The 21,001-nt window shown below is 41.5% G+C and overlaps 1 protein-coding gene across 1 annotated transcript; it reads left to right on the forward strand.

Annotated features, from left to right (window-relative positions):
* The first annotated feature begins 19,445 nt into the window (after window positions 1-19,445).
* On the forward strand, window positions 19,446-20,315 carry LOC110913395. Its single transcript, XM_022158228.1, has one exon. It carries the CDS (start codon window positions 19,446-19,448, stop codon window positions 20,313-20,315), a length of 870 nt encoding a protein of 289 aa, XP_022013920.1.
* The last annotated feature ends 686 nt before the right edge of the window (window positions 20,316-21,001 follow it).

Consider the following 21,001-nt stretch of genomic DNA (forward strand, 5'->3'; position numbering starts at 1 on the left):
CGACACTCTAAAGCTTTGTTAAGCACTTTAACGGATTACTATCCAACCGAATAACCGGACTATACCCGGAACATGAAAATATTACCATTAACATTATTTGTCTTTTTCTGAGCCAGTTAGGGTCCACACCCGCTATAAAGCACAACACACAACTAACCGGGTTAATCACTTAACTAACCTAACTATTAACTAACTAATAGTTGAAATCCAACCAAGAACCCCCCCCCCCTTTACGAATTCGGTCCCCTAGGGGACATACATTGTATAAACTTGATTATTTTAATCTTGTGTGCTTAATATCTAATGAACATAAGAACCATTGGATTATAACCTAAATTTTTGTCTATAAGTATCTAGCCTTTGCAAATATGATCTTAACATTCCACAACATCACTCAAACACTCCCTCACCCTCTCTCAAAGGCTTCGGCCGAGATCCCCTATATCCATCCATCATATTTTCGATTTCCTTCATCACATTCCAAGTTCATACAAACGTTAAGGATCACGTATAAGGAGGCTTGGTGCAAACGGAAGGCAAAGGACCTCACTCTCTTGCTTTTATCCTCTCGTTTTGCGTCTAGATTCTTCCCTAGCCTCGAGCTAGTAGTAAGTTGCTTAAATCACCTTCTCGAACAATTTTAAGATGGTTAATATGACTTGTAACGGTTAAAACTCGTAATATTACAAGATGACACACTAAAGTCTACTAAAAACACTAATATTGATGGTTAAAAGCTTATTTGTTGTGTAAATCTTGTAGTATTTGATTTGTGTGATTAGTTGGACCCGATCTATGTTGTGGTAGCTCGGATCATCATTTAACCCGGGTTGGTCATGATCATGGATCATGACATAAGGTTGTTTTGGAAGTAACAAGGGTTAAAGGATGAAACTCTACCACACACGAATCATGAACTTGTGTAAAAGTGACTTTACTTACAAAATAGTGTTTAAAACTAGTAGATCTACGGTTCTACAAGTGGTATTTTCAAAGGACCGAGTGTCAAAGAAATCATGTTTTCTAAAGACGGATCTTACGTTAACAAGAATGATTTTTAGAACACACAAGTGTGTAAACACTAGTGTAGCACAAAGTTTCGACAAAATAACAATTTTTGTAAAATTTACAAGAAGATGTAAAGACGGGATTTCTTTAAAAGCAAGGTTTTTACGAGATCGGATTGCTTTATATAAAGATCCGCGAAAAGTAATGGAATTTACTTCATAATTTTAGAAAACTACAAGTTCATGTGATTTATGCGATTTACATATTTATTAACTAGTTTGTCGTGTTGAACATTGTTTTGGTTAAATAAGAAAAATGGTTGATTGATTTATAAAAGAAAATGATACGCTTGAAAGCGTGGCCACCTTCAGTTACAGAGGAAAATCTGGCGAAATTTTTCTAAAAACCTAACACTTAGAATTATTTTCACTATAAGTGTTAGAAATACTTTTCGACATGTTTTCAAAATATAAGTTTCGCCACAACTTTATTTACAAATATCGGAGGTGGGATTTTCACAAAATTAAACGTGATAAATATATATTTAGTAAATATATTTTTCACAACGTCACTTGTCAATTATTTTGTGAAGTGTATAAATATTATTTTTAGGGTAAAAATAATATTATCGAACGTTAACGAATCCAAAATAATACGAACGCTTCCACGATAAATATATAAGTTACACCGGTAATTATTATTACCACTCGATCATTAAAACGTAACTTACGCATTTTAAGAAAATAATTATGAACGCGTATCTTTGTTAAAGTATTATTTTGGGAAAATTATGTGAAATAAAAATATAATATTTTTGAGAAAAATATTTATATTTTGAAGTTAGAAATAAGATATATTTTAAGTAAGACTTAATAATATATTTCGTACGCACATGTATTAAATCCCCCATCCTTGGGAAGGAAAATAATTACCAAGTATGCACAGAATATAAACACGAAATGGTTGTCTAACTATTTCCCAAAACTTAAACCATAAAGCTAAGGCACGACCGTCCGTCTAATAGAGTTAGTACATGTAGGTCGTTGCACAGCTGCTTGACTTGGAGATATACTTGGTAGAGACGCACCGCTGTGAGTTCATGTCCCCCTTTTCTCTTAACTGTTTTCTGTTTTCTAAACTGCGGGGGTGAAATACAGGTTACTTTGATTACGAATACTTATTACATGGAATGGTTAGCGTAAGGAGGGTTATTATTTAGATCATGTGAATGGGTAGGCGGAAACTTGAGGTCATTAATCCTCAGGATAGGACCGAGGGGCAGGAGCGGTAGATCTATCTGGGTGTAGCGAGCCCAGCCCCAGGCCCAGCATAACGGACCTCGGGGTGACTTTGTACCCAACGCATAAATCTGCTAGGTTTGAGCCTTCCTACTTGCATTTCACACATATAAATGGCCTTGCAAACCATTGGTGATCTCTTTTCCTTATTTGCTACATACCAGGATTTTTATTCAAAGGTTTATTTACTCACTTACACATGAACTCGCTCAACATTATTGTTGATTTTTCAACTTACATGTATTTCAGGGAATTAAAGGATCTGGCGCGGTATGACACGTTTTCCCGCTGCACTAGTTATGAGATCATCCGGGTTTAGGGGATGTGACTCTTTCCTGGACAAGTCACAGTCCTTAAACTGCGTTTATGTTATGTTTGTGATTGTTGAACAATGTTTTTGTCGTTAGGATGTGTTTCCGTTAAAACAATGTTGTTGTATTTGGTTTTTAAAACTTAATTAAATGGATGATCTTGCATGATTTTATTTCATATAGCTTTGTTATGATTAAGCTATGGTATTAAGAAGTCACACCAAATTAACCACGCTTTCGCAAAGCCAGGGTGTGACAGCTTGGTATCAGAGCTCTGATCATAGCGAACTAGGATTCCTTCTCGAGTCTAGACTATGATCACTAGGGCTCTCACGAAAACATTTTTACTGCATACCATTTAATTCCAGATCCAAAACGTTTTTACAAACAAATGTTGAGCACATTTTATTTATTTATTTTTAGGCTCAGTCTTGGAGGCTGAGGCTCGGTCTTGGAGACCGAGGCTCGATCTAAGAGATCGAGGTAGATGGCTAGTAAGACTAGGAAGAGTACGCTCAGTCTTGGAGGCTGAGGCTCGGTCTTGGAGACCGAGGCTCGATCTAAGAGATCGAGGTAGATGGCTAGTAAGACTAGGAAGAGTAGGCTCAGTCTTGGAGGCTGAGGCTCGGTCTTGGAGGCCGAGGCTCGATCTGAGAGGTCGAGGTAGATGATAGAGCAGTCTTAGAGACTGGGAGGAATTTGGCTAGTGGGACTAGGAGTGTCAGTCTAGGAGACTGGGAGGCTAGTGGGACTAGGAGAATTATGTGATTTCTTACTTGGTGACTAATGTGTTTACCTGATTGTATGACTGATTATTTGTGCATATTTGTGTTTATGTTACAGACACATGGACTCACCCGGCACTGGCGACTCAGACACCACAGGACCTAGACCTATAGTATCAGATGACCTAGCATCTTCAGAGCACGAGGTGCACACGTCGGACGTTACTAGCACGGACGAGGACGACTTTCAGCCCTTCGCGCTACCTGACGAGGCTGATGAGCTCGCTGATGGCCCTCTTATTGGGGACCTACCGCTTGTGGAGATCCCTGCTCCTATACCTTTGGCCGTTTACCCCGCCTACGATTTACTTCTTGACGCCGATGCTGATGGCGATATTGATCTGTTTGACGATGATCTCCTAGAGGACGATGAGGAGGGCGAGGCCCTTATAGCCGACAGAGGACTTTTACTGCTCGCAGATGCTCCAGCTGCGGAGTCACCTGCACACTCACCTGCTCCAGACTCCTTCGAGTCTGTGGCCTCCGCACCTTCCCACACTCTGAGCGCACAACACTTTTCACATGGTTCAGATCCTGACCAGGCATCCTCTGTTGCCCCTATTCCTAGCTTTGCTTTCGACCACGATGATGTGGAGGATTCCGATCCTATCTTTCCCCCAGGATTCGACCCGGATCAGGATATAGAGTTTATACCTATGGATCAGCCTATGGAGGATCCAGTCGACCCAGTAGACCCAGTTGACCCCATCGACCCTGAGTTTGACCTTGAGATGGCTTTTGATGATCCCGAGCCTGCCATGGCCCCTGAGCAGGCAGCCGCTCTAGACCCAGTGCTTGAGCATGACCCCGTTCATGTTGGCATACCTATTGAGCCTGTGATCGCTGACCCACCTATTGATGATCACCCTATGGATGCTCCGTTGTTGGAGGGCGATCATGTCATTGCTGCTGATCATGTTGATCTCCCACTTATTGCTGATGCACCTGTTGGCCCTCTTGTTGCTCCCCCACCTGATCTTGTTCCACTAGAGCCCGAGCATGCACTATTCGCGACCCACATGGACCCACGAGATGAGCACGCCCAGCACGGGTGGATTCCTGCTGATGATGAGGTTCCACCTATTCCCCCTCATACCACTAATGCACGACACGTTGATTTCTCTTTTCCAGTTCCTCAGTTTACACCTCCAGCCCGACCTGGAGAGGGTTCCTCGGCCCATCCCTTTGGGCATGTGCCGACGTCTGTTCCCTTCATGGCATAGTTTCCACCTGTTTTACCCCCTGTTTCTCCATTTCATGTGGCACCTTTTGATCCAGCCAGGGAGCCGTTTCTCTGGTCATCACCACCTGTTATGCCACCGACCGACCCCTACCATCCCTTCCACATGGGGTACTCCATTGAGGATGTCTTGATGTCTTTTGTCGCCCAGCACGAGGCACACACACAGCGCATTCAGGAGCTCGAGAGAGCTCAGCCGCCGACATGTCAGTGCCAGGGTCAGACCCACACTCCTTTGCAGCCCTCTCGACCTTTACCACCAGACTATGCTGCACGCCTCTTTGCGTTAGAGCAGCAGGTTGCCTCTTTCTTGCGTACCCAGAGAGCCATGGAGGAGCACTGGCTCCAGTTGCGTCGTTTGTTCTACACTCATTTTCCCCCTCCTCCACCGCCATCTGTGCAGAGCTCATCAGTACCGTTTGGGTAGACGTTGGTGAGAAGACGGCGATTGCTTTTGACTGCACAACATTTTTGGAGACTACATTATGATTCTGACTTTTGTTGACATGTATTTGATGTATTGACACTGATTCGATATAGTTTTTGGACTGGGGTGATGTAGCCCTTAGTCGACTGATGTTTTATGACACTGTGATGTACTTGTACACTTACTATGTGGTTTCGATATATGGCAATCGCAGTATTCTCATCATATTTGATGCTTGATTTGGTTATTTATATTTTTATGACATGGGATGTTGTGTATTGATAACATGAGATGTTATGTACTAATACTATTATTATATACGCACGTTTTACTATGGCATGACGGACGTAAACACATCTTTTAGAAGATGTCGCCGAGACGTCAACAAACGCAAATGCCTACCAATCAGGAAGAACTACAGCAAATCATCGCTGCTGCCATCGCACAATACGCCGCCTCTCAAGGAGGAACTAGTAGAAGCAACTCAGGCAACACTGGAAACAACAACAACCCACCTCATGGTAATACTAAGTCATTTAGACATACCATGACCTAATTGGATATCTATAGCGAAGATGCTAATGCCGTTCACATGTTATACTATACGTTCAGGGTGCACCTATAAGCAGTTTCTAGACTGCAAGCCAGTCAACTTTGATGGCACAGGAGGTGCTGTCGCCTTTGTTCATTGGGCTGAGAAAACTGAATCTGTTCTTCGCATGAGCAAATGCGCACTAGACCAGCAAGTCACCTATATCTCTGGGCTATTCTTGGATGGAGCCCTATCTTGGTGGAATTTGCAAGTACAGACACTTGGTGAAGCTGCTGCCTACGCGCTGACCTGGACCGAACTGAAGGAACTTATGCGCAAAAAGTACTGTTCCCGCGCTGAAATCCAAAGATTGGAAACAGAGTTCTGTCATTTAAAAATGGAAGGTCCAAAGATCGCAGAATACGTTCAGAGGTTTCATGACTTATCGCATGTGGTACCCTACATGGTCACTCCAGAGTTCAAAAGGATTGAACGTTTTATTTGGGGATTAGCTCCTCAAATCATAAGCATGGTGACCTCTTCCAAGCCTGCTACTATTACTGAGGCGATTAATTTGAGCGTGGCTCTCACCGAGGAAGCTATTCGCTTGAACAAGTTTGATGAAGCTGAGCCAAAGAAGAAAGAGACTCACGTCGAGTCATCAGGAGGTAACAAGCGGAAGTTCTCGAACTTCAAGCAAGGTACTAGAGGTGTGGTTAAGAAAGGGGAATCAAGCACGCCAGCTCAGGTTACAGCTGGTAGTGGGAAGAAAGGAAAAGGATACATGGGCACCTAGCCCAAGTGTAACACCAGCCAGCGCCACCATTCTAGCCGTTATGGTTTGAAAGTTTGTGAAGCTTGTGGAAAGACTGGCCACTTGAAGGATTCTTGTTGGGCCATAGCTGGCTAGAGAGGCCAGGGAGGATTCGGAAACAGAAACACCAACCGGGGCGGAAATGGAAATCGCCCACAAGGGAACAATGGAGGTGATGGAAATCGAGTTAACAATGCTAATCAAGCGGGCGCGGTGAATCGTAACCAGAGGAATAATCAAGCGGGTGGAAATGGGCAAAGATCCGGATGCTTCAACTATGGCGATCTTGGGCACTACAAGAGGAACTGCCAAGGGTTGAACCAAGCCCGTGGAAGAGTGTTTAATATTGAAGTGAGGGAGGCGCGCCAGGATCCCAATGTCGTTACTGATACGTTCCCTGTAAACCAACTCTATGCATCCGTTTTATTTGATACTGGCGACGATTAGAGCTTCGTGTCGTTAGAGTTTAAGAATATGCTTGGTTTAGCCGCTAGTAAATTAGATATTCCGTACTCAATCGAATTAGCTAATGGAAAGTTGGTAGAAGCCAATGAAGTTGTCAGAGGCTGTGTGATCGAATTGGGAGAGCGTGAGTTTGCTCTGGATCTACTACCAGTCCAGTTGGGAAGCTTCGACGTGGTGGTAGGAATGGATTGGTTATCAGGCAACAAGGCTGAGATAGTTTGTCACGAAAAGGTAGTTCGTATCCCAACCGAAGATGGTGAAACAATCGTGGTTCACGGAGAGAAGCGTGATATGCCGATAAGAATTATCAGTTGCTTGAAAGCGCGAAAATGTTTACAGAAGGGATGTGCTGCCTTTCTGGCACACATTGTAGATAAGAAAGCTGAAGAACCGAAGATCGAAGACATCCCTGTCGTGAGGGAATATCCAGAAGTCTTCCCAGAGGACTTGCCTGGATTGCCGCCTTAGAGGCAAGTGGAGTTTCGCATCGACTTAGTTCCAGGCGTCGCGCCTGTGGCTAAGGCACCCTATAGACTTGCCCCTTCTGAGATGCAAGAACTGTCGACACAACTTCAAGAGTTGTTAGACAAGGGATTTATCCGACCAAGCTTCTCGCCTTGGGGAGCTCCAGTTTTGTTTGTCAAGAAGAAGGACGGTAGTTTCCGTATGTGTATTGACTACAGAGAGTTGAACAAGCTGACGCTCAAGAATAGATACCCTCTGCCAAGGATTGATGATCTGTTTGACCAGCTGCAAGGTTCAAGCTTTTATTCAAAGATCGATCTTCGATCTGGATACCATCAGTTAAGGATACAAGAGGAGAGTATCCCGAAGACAGCCTTCAGAAATCGTTATGGACACTACGAGTTCCTAGTTATGCCGTTTGGGTTAACAAACGCACCTGCAGTGTTCATGGATTTGATGAATAGAGTATGCAAGCTGTACTTGGATAAGTTCGTGATAGTGTTCATCGATGACATCTTGATTTATTCAAAGACGAAGACTGAGCACGAACAACACCTAAGAGCCATTTTGGAGCTGCTGAAGAAAGAACAGTTGTACGCCAAATTCTCTAAGTGCGAGTTTTGGCTACGAGAAGTACAATTCCTTGGACACGTGGTAAATGGCGATGGAATCCACGTGGATCCAACCAAGATTGAAGCGATCAAGAATTGGGAAACGCCAAAGACGCCAACCGAGATTTGACAATTCTTGGGTTTGGCTGGCTATTATCGAAGGTTCATTGAGAATTTTTCAAAGATCGCTCAACCATTGACGCTCCTCACGCAGAAAGATAAGAAGTTTGATTGGGGAATCAAACAGGAAGAAGCGTTCCAGATATTGAAGGATAAGCTCTGCAACGCACCAATCTTAGCACTACCGGAAGGCATTGATGATTTCGTGGTATACAGTGACGCCTCACGTCAAGGATTGGGTTGTGTGTTGATGCAACGCCAAAAGGTTATTGCTTACGCGTCACGCCAGCTGAAGTACATGAAAAGAACTATACCACTCACGATTTGGAGCTTGGCGCAGTGGTTTTTGCTTTAAAGATCTGGAGACACTACCTTTATGGTACAAAGTGTACAATCTTCACAGATCACAAGAGCCTCCAGCATATATTCAACCAGAAGGAGTTGAATATGAGCCAAAGACGATGGGTTGAGTTGTTGAATGACTACGACTGCGAGATTAAGTACCACCCAGGGAAGGCGAATGTGGTCGCCGACGCCCTAAGTCGAAAAGAAAGGATCAAACCCATAAGGGTTAGGGCTTTGGAGATGATTATTCAGACCGACCTTTCCTTGCGCATTCGTGCCGCGCAGAAAGAATCCCTCAAGGAAGGAAACCTTGAAGAAGAATATCTCCGTGGGATGGAGAAGTTATTGGTACCAAACAAGGAAGGAATGTTATGTTTCGAGAAAAGGATTTGGGTTCCTTTGTTTTGAGGTTTAAGGAAGGTTATTTTCGATGAAGCTCACAAATCGCGGTACTCTATCCACCCAGGAGCGGATAAGATGTACCAGGACCTTAAAGATTACTATTGGTGGCCTAGGATGAAAGGCGATGTTGCTATCTATGTGAGCAAGTGTTTAACTTGCACTAAGGTGAAAGCGGAATACCAGAAGCCCTCGGGACTTCTGCAACAACCGGAAATTCCCAAGTGGAAGTGGGAACAAATCTCCATGGATTTTGTTACAAAGTTGCCAAGAACGCCAAGAGGCCATGACACTATTTGGGTGATAGTGGATCGATTAACGAAGTCAGCGCACTTCTTACCTATCAAAGAGAAGGATAATACGAGCAAGCTGGCCGAAATTTACATGAGAGAGATTGTTACACACCATGGAGTACCTCTCTCAATCATTTCTGATAGAGACGGAAGGTTCGTATCAAGAATTTGGTAATCCTTCCAAGAAGCTTTTGGCTCGCAATTGAATATGAGCACCGCGTTTCACCCACAGACCGACGGACAAAGCAAACGGACGATACAGACTTTGGAAGACATGCTAAGAGCATGTGTTATGGATTTGGGCAGTAGCTGGGATAAGCATTTGCCTTTGGTCGAATTTTCATACAACAACAACTACCACGCCAGTATTGGTGCTGCGCCATTCGAAGCTTTATATGGCCGCAAGTGCAGGTCACCGCTTTGTTGGTCTGACGCAGGTGATAGACAGTTGGTTGGTCCTGATGTGGTCCAGGAAACCACTGATAAGATTGCACAGATCCGAGATCGAAAAAGGAAACCTTTAGAGTTTGAGGTAGGTGATATGGTTTTGTTGAAGGTATCACCGTGGAAGGGTGTGGCACGCTTTGGGAAGCGTGGGAAGTTGAATCCACGGTATATTGGTCCGTTCAGAATCTTGGAAAGAATTGGGTCCGTAGCATACAAGTTGGATCTACCTGCCGAACTGAATGGTGTTCACGATACGTTCCACGTATCAAATTTGAGGAAGAGTCCAACTCAAGATACCGTTGTCATTCCTACCGACGAAATTCACATTGACGATACGCTTCACTTCGTTGAAGAACCTGTTGAGGTTACGGATTGGAAAGTGAACAAGACCCGCCGGAGCAGTGTTAAGCTCGTCAAGGTTCGTTGGAATGCCAGACATGGTCCTGAATACACCTGGGAGCGTGAGGAACGGATGAAAGAGAAATACCCCCACTTATTTCCCAAGAACCCTGCGACTAGAAGCAGAACTTAAAATTTCGGGACGAAATTTTTCTAACGGGGGAGAATGTGACAACCCTCACTAAATCAGGTATCCGTACGGTTTAATTAATAATTAATTACTGCTTAGTTACTGTGCTTGCTTGAAATTACTGATGAACTGCTACTTGATTTCTGATACTTGCACATATCTGCATCATACTTTAATTACCGTCACTACATTATTTACATACTGAACTCTAGTGACAAACATGATGCACAAAAGCACAGCAGCACTATGAACGGATAACCTATTGAACATGCTGATAAAGCCAGCATCAGGCAGATATTGCCTCTAAGGCCTGTATGAGCCAGAAATATTTCACCACACCAATAGTGAGTGTAGGGATACAAGGGTTGTAGAACTGCGTCTCTAGGAATAAGTTACAATGACTGGATGTGCCTAAAACGTACACTAAGCACAAAACTCAGCACTTTAATAAACAATTCAGCTTCTAGCTAACTAATAAAGTGTCAAAACATGAGAAAAATATTACTAGACACTTTCCAAAGCGTCGGGAATAAGTTGTGTCACTAAAAATGGTATTAATGACACTCTAAAGCTTTGTTAAGCACTTTAACGGATTACTATCCAACCGAACAACCGGACTATACCTGGAACATGAAAATATTGCCATTAACATTATTTGTCTTTTTCTGAGCCAGTTAGGGTCCCTGAATACCCTAACACCCGCCATAAAGCACAACGCACAACTAACCGGGTTAATCACTTAACTAACCTAACTAACCTAACTATTAACTAACTAACAGTTGAAATCCAACCAAGAACCCCCCCCCCCCCCTTTACGAATTCGGTCCCCTAGGGGACATACATTTTACAAACTTGATTATTTTAATCTTGTGTGCTTAATATCTAATGAACATAAGAACCATTGGATTATAACCTAAATTTTTGTCTATAAGTATCTAGCCTTTGCACATATGATCTTAACATTCCACAACATCACTCAAACACTCCCTCACCCTCTCTCAAAGGCTTCGGCCGAGATCCCCTATATCCATCCATCATATTTTTGATTTCCTTCATCACATTCCAAGTTCATACAAACGTTAAGGATCACGTATAAGGAGGCTTGGTGCAAACGGAAGGCAAAGGACCTCACTCTCTTGCTTTTATCCTCTCGTTTTGCGTCTAGATTCTTCCCTAGCCTCGAGCTAGTAGTAAGTTGCTTAAATCACCATCTCGAACTATTTTAAGATAGTTAATATGACTTGTAACGGTTAAAACTCGTAATATTACAAGATGACACACTAAAGTCTACTAAAAACACTAATATTGATGGTTAAAAGCTTATTTGTTGTGTAAATCTTGTAGTATTTGATTTGTGTGATAAGTTGGACCCGATCTATGTTGTGGTAGCTCGGATCATCATTTAACCCGGGTTGGTCATGATCATGGATCATGACATAAGGTTGTTTTGGAAGTAACAAGGGTTAAAGGATGAAACTCTACCACACACGAATCATGAACTTGTGTAAAAGTGATTTTACTTACAAAATAGTGTTTAAAACTAGTAGATCTACGGATCTACAAGTGGTATTTTCAAAGGACCGAGTGTCAAAGAAATCATGTTTTCTAAAGACGGATCTTACGTTAACAAGAATAATTTTTAGAACACACAAGTGTGCAAACACTTGTGTAGCACAAAGTTTCGACAAAATAACAATTTTTGTAAAATTTACAAGAAGATGTAAAGACGGGATTTCTTTAAAAGCAAGGTTTTTACGAGATCGGATTGCTTTATATAAAGATCCGCGAAAAGTAATGGAATTTACTTCATAATTTTAGAAAAATACAAGTTCATGTGATTTATGCGATTTACATATTTATTAACTAGTTTGTCGTGTTGAACATTGTTTTGGTTAAATGAGAAAAATGGTTGATTGATTTATAAAAGAAAATGATACGCTTGAAAGCGTGGCCACCTCCAGTTACAGAGGAAACTCTTGCGAAATTTTTCTAAAAACCTAACACTTAGAATTATTTTCACTATAAGTGTTAGAAATACTTTTCGACATGTTTTCAAAATATAAGTTTCGCCACAACTTTATTTACAAATATCGGAGGTGGGATTTTCACAAAATTAAACGTGATAAATATATATTTAGTAAATATATTTTTCACAACGTCACTTGTCAATTATTTTGTGAAGTGTATAAATATTATTTTTAGGGTAAAAATAATATTATCGAACGTTAGCGAATCCAAAATAATACGAACGCTTCCACGATAAATATATAAGTTACCCCGGTAATTATTATTACCACTCGATCGTTAAAACGTAACTTACGCATTTTAAGAAAATAATTATGAACACGTATCTTTGTTAAAGTATTATTTTGGGAAAATTATGTGAAATAAAAATATAATATTTTTGAGAAAAATATTTATATTTTGAAGTTAGAAATAAGATATATTTTAAGTAAGACTTAATAATATATTTCGTACGCACATGTATTAAATCCCCCATCCTTGGGAAGGAAAATAATTACCAAGTATGCACAGAATATAAACACGAAATGGTTGTCTAACTATTTCCCAAAACTTAAACCATAAAGCTAAGGCACGGTCGTCCGTCTAATAGAGTTAGTACATGTAGGTCGTTGCACAACTGCTTGACTTGGAGACATACTTGGTAGAGACGCACCGCTGTGAGTTCATGTCCCCCTTTTCTCTTAACTGTTTTCAGTTTTCTAAACTGCGGGGGTGAAATACATGTTACTTTGATTACGGATACTTATTATATGGTATGGTTAGCGTAATGAGGATTATTATTTAGATCATGTGAGTGGGTAGGCGGAAACTTGAGGTCATTAATCCTCAGGATAGGACCGAGGGGCAGGAGCGGTAGATCTATCTGGGTGTAGCGAGCCCAGCCCCAGGCCCAGCATAACGGACCTAGGGGTGACTTTGTACCCAACGCATAAATCTGCTAGGTTTGAGCCTTCCTACTTGCATCTCACACATATCAATGGCCTTGCAAACCATTGGTGATCTCTTTTCCTTATTTGCTACATACCAGGATTTTTATTCAAAGGTTTATTTACTCACTTACACATGAACTCGCTCAACATTATTGTTGATTTTTCAACTTACATGTATTTCAGGGAATTAAAGGATCTGGCGTGGTATGACACGTTTTCCCGCTGCACTAGTTATGAGATCATCCGGGTTTAGGGGATGTGACTCTTTCCTGGACAAGTCACAGTCCTTAAACTGTGTTTATGTTATGTTTGTTATTGTTGAACAATGTTTTTGTCGTTAGGATGTGTTTCCGTTAAAACAGTGTTGTTGTATTTGGTTTTTAAAACTTAATTAAATGGATGATCTTGCATGATTTTATTTCATATAGCTTTGTTATGATTAAGCTATGGTATTAAGAAGTCACACCAAATTAACCACGCTTCCGCAAAGCCAGGGTGTGACAGATTGGGATCAAGTGGTGGGTCTCGGTCGATAAGGAACATTGGTTCGTGAATTAGGGTTGATGATAGAATCTTTTTAACTAGTTTGATCTGGTTCGAATGATGAACATACGTTAATGAATCGGGTGGTTTAGGAGTTTAATGTGCGAAGCTGTCATTGGGTTTGTTCCGAATTTGTATGATGATTATGTGTTGATTAATGCTCATGATTTAGTAATGATTAGGGTTCATATGAATTCAAGGAATTGAAACTGTTTGATCCGTTTTAGATGTTAGTTGATTATGACTAATTGTTATGGTTATGTTTGGAATAATTCCCGAAATAACTGACTATAGATTAGCGTAACTGATCCCATGATTTCAGCAAGTTATAAACTGATCGCACACGTAGTCGTACACTTGAAGTGGACTCGCACACTCTTGAGTGTGGGCCGGAAACCATCGGGCTTTGCATTGTTGGACTCGCACACTCACCTAAATGTTGCACACCCTGATTGTAGTCGCACATTATCATTGAATCGCACACTTAATTGGGCTAGCACATTTATGGGCCAAACACACACTCTTATGGTATGGGTTGGGAGGTCCGTTGGGCCGCGTTATGATACCGAGTCGCACACTCTCACACTCTGGTCGCACACTTGTGTGTGGACCATACCACGTGAACGGGTTCATGTTAATGGGCCGTACCTTTTTTGGATCGGGTTATACGTTGATGAATCGCATAGTGGAGTGTGCGATCGGCATATTGTTTGTCTTGTAAACTATGTGTAACTTGAAACGTGCTTAATTGGTTTAGTAATAGAATATGTGCATGAATACATGGATTGTGTACAAACTGATTGAAGGTGAGCAAACGTCATAGGCTCAGATTGATTAACTTGAAATATGCATGCCTGACTTTAATTGTTAGAATACATGTAAAGATGTGAGCTTGAATCATTATGCACAAACTGATTGTTCATTAGTAACCACATTAGGGTTGGTTGATTCACTTGGATTATATAACTAATTTAACGAGCAAATCTAAGGTGAGTTCCTTGCTCTTTTTCAAGCGTGCGTCCCGGGGAGGGACATCCGGTAAATATTCCGGGGAGGAATATTGGGTTATTGGGTTTAACTGGAATGTTAAACTAGGATGTTGGATAATACTCTCACTTTCTATCACTTAAGTCCCATCTACTACATAACTAGCTGCCGGGGAGGCAACGGGGTTATTAGTTGATAGCACTATTAGGTTTGGCACCCTCACACCGTACCGGGGAGAACAAGCGTGAACTAATGACCTTAACCACTCGACCAATGTTTGATAGAGCATTGGGGAAAGGTAAACAAACTGACGCCATCTTGCGGTATCGAGTTATTATCAACATGATTTAAACTAATAATTGGTAATTAAACGTTTTTGAAAAAACTTTGAACTCGCCAGCGTTATGCTGTTACACTTGTCTGCATGCTTGCAGGTCGTTAGATTCTAGGACATGGAACTTGCTATCTGGATTGCTGGGGTGGTCATGGGTCGATCCTCTTGGAAAAACGTGACAAGCTTATTGGTTTATGTACATTTGGTTTTAAAACATTTAAACAATGATTTACTTTATGCTTCCGTTGAACGTATTGGTTTTAAGTTATGTTTTGAAAATACAATATCGTAATAAATGGAAACTTTTATTTAATATCTTGTTATAGTTCACTGTGATTGGTGGCAGGATCCTGGTACGTCACACGCCCCGCGGGGTGTCCGCATGTGGTAATTTGGGGGTGTGACAGGTTTGGTCTTGAGAGCTCGGTTTTGTACAATATAATATCTACGTAAAACATTATAAATGAAATTCGCGTTGTTTAAATTTTACCGCGTCCTTCATTAATCCGTTGTCCAAGTTTAACCACTGTTGACTGAGTTGACCGTTATTGCCTGCGTTCGACTATGTTGACCACGTTTACCGACTTGACCAAGTTGACTGAGTTGACATGGTGTTGACCGAGCTTGACATGAACCCTTAATCTTGACCGAGTTGACTTCTAGACCGGTTTGACTTGTTGACCCGAATCCGAGCCGAGACCCGAACCTGAAACTAAAGTCCCGAAACTGAACCAAAACACGACCCGAACCAAACCGAGCCGTCCACCACCATCATTGTCGCTGCCGCCAGCCGGCCCCAGCACCGCTGCCGCTGGCATCGCACCGTCACCAGAAACATCCTGGTCAATCATCTCCTCCGCCACTGCCTTAACAACACCAGACCACTCCCGTCACGTCATCAACTTCCACCACTAACAACCACCACAACCCCCATCACTGCCGTAACTATTTTGCCGAAATCACCACACCATTTCCACATGAAACCTCACCTCTCCAGCTCGTAAAAACTCAGATCTAGAAAGATCTAAAAGAAAAGAGAGGGTCTAGGACTTACTTAAAAACTGCGACTGCCGGGGATCGATACTACCACCCACGTTGCTTAAAACGGAAAATGGAGGACGGAAATGGGTTCGGGAGGTACGATTTAGTGGGGTACGCCTTTGGTCGCCGCGAAAAACCCTACCACCGGTGGCGCCGCTGTCGTACTCCTCGCCGGACCACCGTCCATGGTGGCCAGCCCTCGTGTTACGCCGGTGTCATCGCCAGACCTTCGCCAGAAGTCTGCTGGTTCTGGTGATCGGCTTCTTAGAGAGAGAAAGTGAGAGAGAGGAAATGAGGAAGAGAGAGAAAGTGTGAGGGTGAAATGAGGGGATTGTATTATAATTTTCTTTATATAGTTAGGGTTTAGGTGGGTTGGGCCCAAGGCCCATTAGCCTGTATCTTATATTTTTGTGTGGCCCGATGTGTTTTCAAGGCCGTTTTTGCTTCCAAACTTTATGGAACATCATAAAATATCAATTTAAGATAAAAAAAATATCTAAAATTGTGTCGGTATTCGACGTTTGACGCGTTCGCTCGTCAGTTGCGTTAAAATCGCGTAAATCACAACGGTCGTCGTTCTATTCGTTTTTCGTTTTTCTATCTGGTTTCAATCGTGAATATAAAAATTCAAAAACGAAGCTACATATATCGTAATATATTAATGTAACTCGAGTCCGGTGCTTCCGTTTCGTTGTCGGTGCGTTCATGCAGTCACGTTTTTCGTTCACATATGCGTTTTGTGACGTTCAAAAGCATGATATTTTTGCATAAACAAATTCTTATCTATAAATTATACATGTAAAACTCATATTTGTCAGCGTTGTCAGTATTTTGTCCGGTGTCAGTTCGTTACCGTTTAACATTCAGCAGATTTCCCACAAATCACCATTCGCGTACTGCAGAGTCAGATAGTCGTTCCTAGGCATACCATAAGCCTATTTAAGTTAATTTGTGTCTTAAAACATTACTTTTAATAGTCTTAACATTTGTTATTTGCATAATTAACAACAAATCATCGGTTGTCACAGTTAGGGGGGGGGGCAGTTGAATCACTTCCCTAACATGGTTCAGATGGCCGAATGACTATACCAGTGAGTGATTATGGCAACTTTAGATGGTTTTGTAGCAACGGGTATGGACGATGAAGATATGCATGGTGGTTCATAACATAATCACAATTATCGGTTGTGGCTTCTCATAGGAGTTGTGAGAGGGATGTAGGAGCTGTGGAGTTTTAGTGAGAGTTTAGTTACATCTTTGTGTGTGAACCAATATGACGAACGGAATTCTCGAATACAATCTTTTGAAAAAGATGAGGGAAAACTAGAAAGACTTGGCGTATGCGAGACACTTGGGAGAAGTATGTTGTCGGGTTACATGCTCACTCTAGGGATAGTGGTCTTCATCCCTTCCACATCTTTCATGGCCTTTGCAACTTCTTTTGGACCCTTACCTTTGACATCCTCTGGGATAATAGGTTCGTTAACGGGAGAGTCACCTAAAACCACAGTAGGAGGTGACTCAGGACTAGGGATCGTTGAAATGTTAGGAACGATAGGTTTCGAACGAAGAATAGTCACCTTCCGAGGTCTCAAACCAGACACCATCGCCGTCCCTGTACACACAATTACACTTCACATTGACATCGAGAACAAACAAGTTCGGATGTTTAGTGTCACATAGAGTTAGAAATAATACCTTTCTTCCGAGCTGATGCAGCATACAATTCTTCCTGCTTGTTGGTCGACTTCTTCTTCGTAAACACACTAAGATCCACTTCACTCTTAGATGACGTCGGGCCCTCTGGTTGGCCTATTAGCTTCCTCTTGTATGTAATTCTTAATCAAGAATCTAATCTACAAAATAAAACTGAAAAATCTAATCTATTACAACAGCTTTCAAAATAGCCAAAAATACAATAAATGAAAGGAAGCAAAATTTTGTCATGGGTCTCTTGGGCTTGCATTACAAAACAAAACTATAATTGTAAAACGTAAAGGAAGCAAAATTTTGTCGAATAAACTTTTGACAAAAAAAAAAACAAAAATGCAATTATAACTAGTTATTTGTTTGCATACGTGCCTCTAATGCTATGCGCTATGGTGATGGTCCTCCCTCGGAGGATGATTCGCCACGTAGGCGCCACGTAGGATGGGTTTGAGGATGGGACAAAGAGGATAGAGGTATGGAAATGGGGGTTTCATTTTTTACTAAGAGTTCACATCTAAATCTAATCACCTGGTCTCCTTATATAATTCGCAAAACACTAATCCATATTTCATTCAAAACGGACCCCATGTCTATCTCATGGACCTAGGCTTTTATTTGATATAGTTATTTAAACAAGTCTTGGTACACAGCTCATTTGGTTACGTCCCTTGTTTGGGTATCTGGGCAGGTTCGAAACACGGCAACAACATCTTTTAAGCTAATGAGTTGGTGTAGTGGTTGTGGATGTTGGTTCAGGTCCCACAAAAATACACTACAACACTCTCCGTATGTATGTATACTAGTGAATTGGCAGCTCAAAGATAATATGCAGAAGGAAGAATGAAAAACTTTTGTTTCGATTATATTATCAAAAGAGGTACAAACAAACTACTACAAGTACTCCCTATTTATATTAAATAAACAACAAAAAAACACATGCTAAATAACCCACTACTTGCTGAATTTTAGAGCTATTCTAACGGATCCAACTTACAATATAAAGTGGATTTTGAAAAGGCTTACGACACTATTAATTGGAAGTTCTTGTTTCGCAAGATGGAAAAGATGAATTTTCCTACCCTTTGGATTCAATGGATTAAAGGCTGTTTGCAATCGGGAATGGGTTCTATCCTAGTGAACGGGGCGCCTACAAAGGAATTTAAATTCAGAAGGGGTTTAAGACAAGGTGACCCACTTTCTCCTTTTCTTTTCTTAATTGCTATGGAGATCGTTAGTTTGCTGATGAATAGGGCGTGTAATTTGGGGCTCTTTCATGGCTGTCAGCTCCCTAATTGAGGTCCTCTGGTCTCCCATCTCTGTTATGCGGATGACGTGATATTTATTGGTGAATGGTCGGAAAATAACGTGTTGGCTTTAAATCGCTTATTGAGATGGTTAAGTCTCGTCACCGGTCTCAAAGTTAACAGGAAGAAAAGCAAATTATATGGTATTGGCATCCCAGATCCCGATATTGTCTCTTTGGCTAAGTTGGCTAATTGTGAAGCGGGTTCCCTTCCATTTATGTATTTAGGCATTCCTATTGGAGTTAATATGAAAAGGGTCAAGTTTTGGAAACCGGTTATTGACAGGTTCTCTTCCAAACTCTCTAAGTGGAAAGCTAAGCACCTTTCTTTTGCCGGTCGGTTGACGCTCGCTAAATCTGTGCTTGGTAGTCTTCCCTCTTATTTTCGCTCCTTATTTGCGGCTCCTAAATGCATTATTCAAAAGTTGGAAAAGATTAGAAGAGATTTCGTTTGGGGAAAGAATGCTTCGAGAAATAAAATAAAATGAGATGGATTCGATGGGATTTCATTATGAAAGCCAAATGTCGAGGAGGAATGGGGCTTGGAGACATCCAAAACTTCAACTTTGCAATGCTCGCTAAATGGTTGTGGAGGTTTAAAATGTATCTGAATCAGCTTTGGGTCTCGGTGGTTGGTGCGATCCACAAAGGTAATGGAATTTCTAATTTGTCGGTTGTTCCTCTTAAAAAATCTATCCCGGGTTTCTGGAATGATATTGGCTCGGTGGAAGCTTCGTTGGCTAAAATTGGGATAAATCTGAAAGATAGTCTGATTGTTGATGGTGAAAATTGGAAATGGCGCTCAGGCCCAAACGGGGCTTTTTCGGTGAAGCAAGTCAGGACAGATATCGAGTGGGCCAAAATGGTTGCTGATTCTGATAATTTGATCTTTGGATGGAATAGTTCGGCTCCTCCGAAAGTTAATTATTTATGTTGTAGGGCGTTGATCGGTAAGGTTGCTTCCAAAGTCGGTTTGGTCCGTAGGGGTGTTCCTTTAGCCGATAGCTTATGTCCGCGGTGCGGTATTTATGATGAGGATCCGGACCATATTTTTGTTAACTGTTTGTGGTCTAGAAGCATTTGGTCGAATGTGTTAGTTTGGATGAGAATTAGCTTTCCTATCGATATTTCAAACATTGGGGAGTTTCTTTCTTTCATCCAAATCCAACCGGGTGATAAGAAGTGGAAAAAAGTTGTTCATACGGTTTTCTTGGCCACCATTTGGAGGATTTGGAAAGCTAGAAACGAAATGGTTTTTGAAGGACGTTTCATCCCAACTAACAGAACTGTGGAGTTGGTGAAAGAAGATGCTTTCTTTTGGATCCGTTTTTCGGTCGAAGCTGTCGGTGCCTAGCTGGAAATGTGGCTAGATTTCGATATTTCCATTATGTTGTAATTTGCTTTCTTGCTTCGGCGGTTGTTTTTCTGTTCCTCGTTTTGGTTTTGAGCTTCTTGCTGGCTCTTTATATATATATATATATATATATATATATATATATATATATATATATATATAAAGTGTTATTGCCGTTAAAAAAAAATATCATGTGCAACAAACCCGGTCAGCCTTGACCAAAGTTTTACTAATTAGTAATTTCCCACATGATATTTTCTTTCATGCAACTTTTAATTCTCACATAAACCATTGAACTTTTAATGCAACTAATTAATTTAACCTTCTTCTAATTTTACTTGACTCGTTAGCTACCGAAACCGTGACCTGCTACCCAAGAACAAACCCGAATAAAGCCAACATTCACCGTCGGTGTTTGTTTAGTCTGCACCGCAGCACCGAATCACCTCGGTTTCGAAGCACTATGACATCTAACGGACACCCGATCTTCACCTCGATCACGTCCAATGTCTCGGTTCAACCCGAATAAAAACACCACGCCCGTAACATGTAACATGGCATAACGCTAACGCTGGAACCGTCCATTCACATCTTGACTCATCACGGATCAACGACCCACCCGGTCACATCCGAGTCACCCGATTTGAACTCCAACACCATAATGTTACACCGTGTTTTTTCTTTCT

The sequence above is a fragment of the Helianthus annuus genome, chromosome 15 (genome assembly GCF_002127325.2).
Source record: "Helianthus annuus cultivar XRQ/B chromosome 15, HanXRQr2.0-SUNRISE, whole genome shotgun sequence".
In the NCBI taxonomy this organism is placed as follows: Eukaryota; Viridiplantae; Streptophyta; class Magnoliopsida; order Asterales; family Asteraceae; genus Helianthus; species Helianthus annuus.

Coding starts and splice junctions, on each gene's coding strand:
- LOC110913395 (XM_022158228.1), top strand. CDS start 19,446: ATGAGATGGATTCGATGGGATTTCATTATGAAAGCCAAATGTCGAGGA.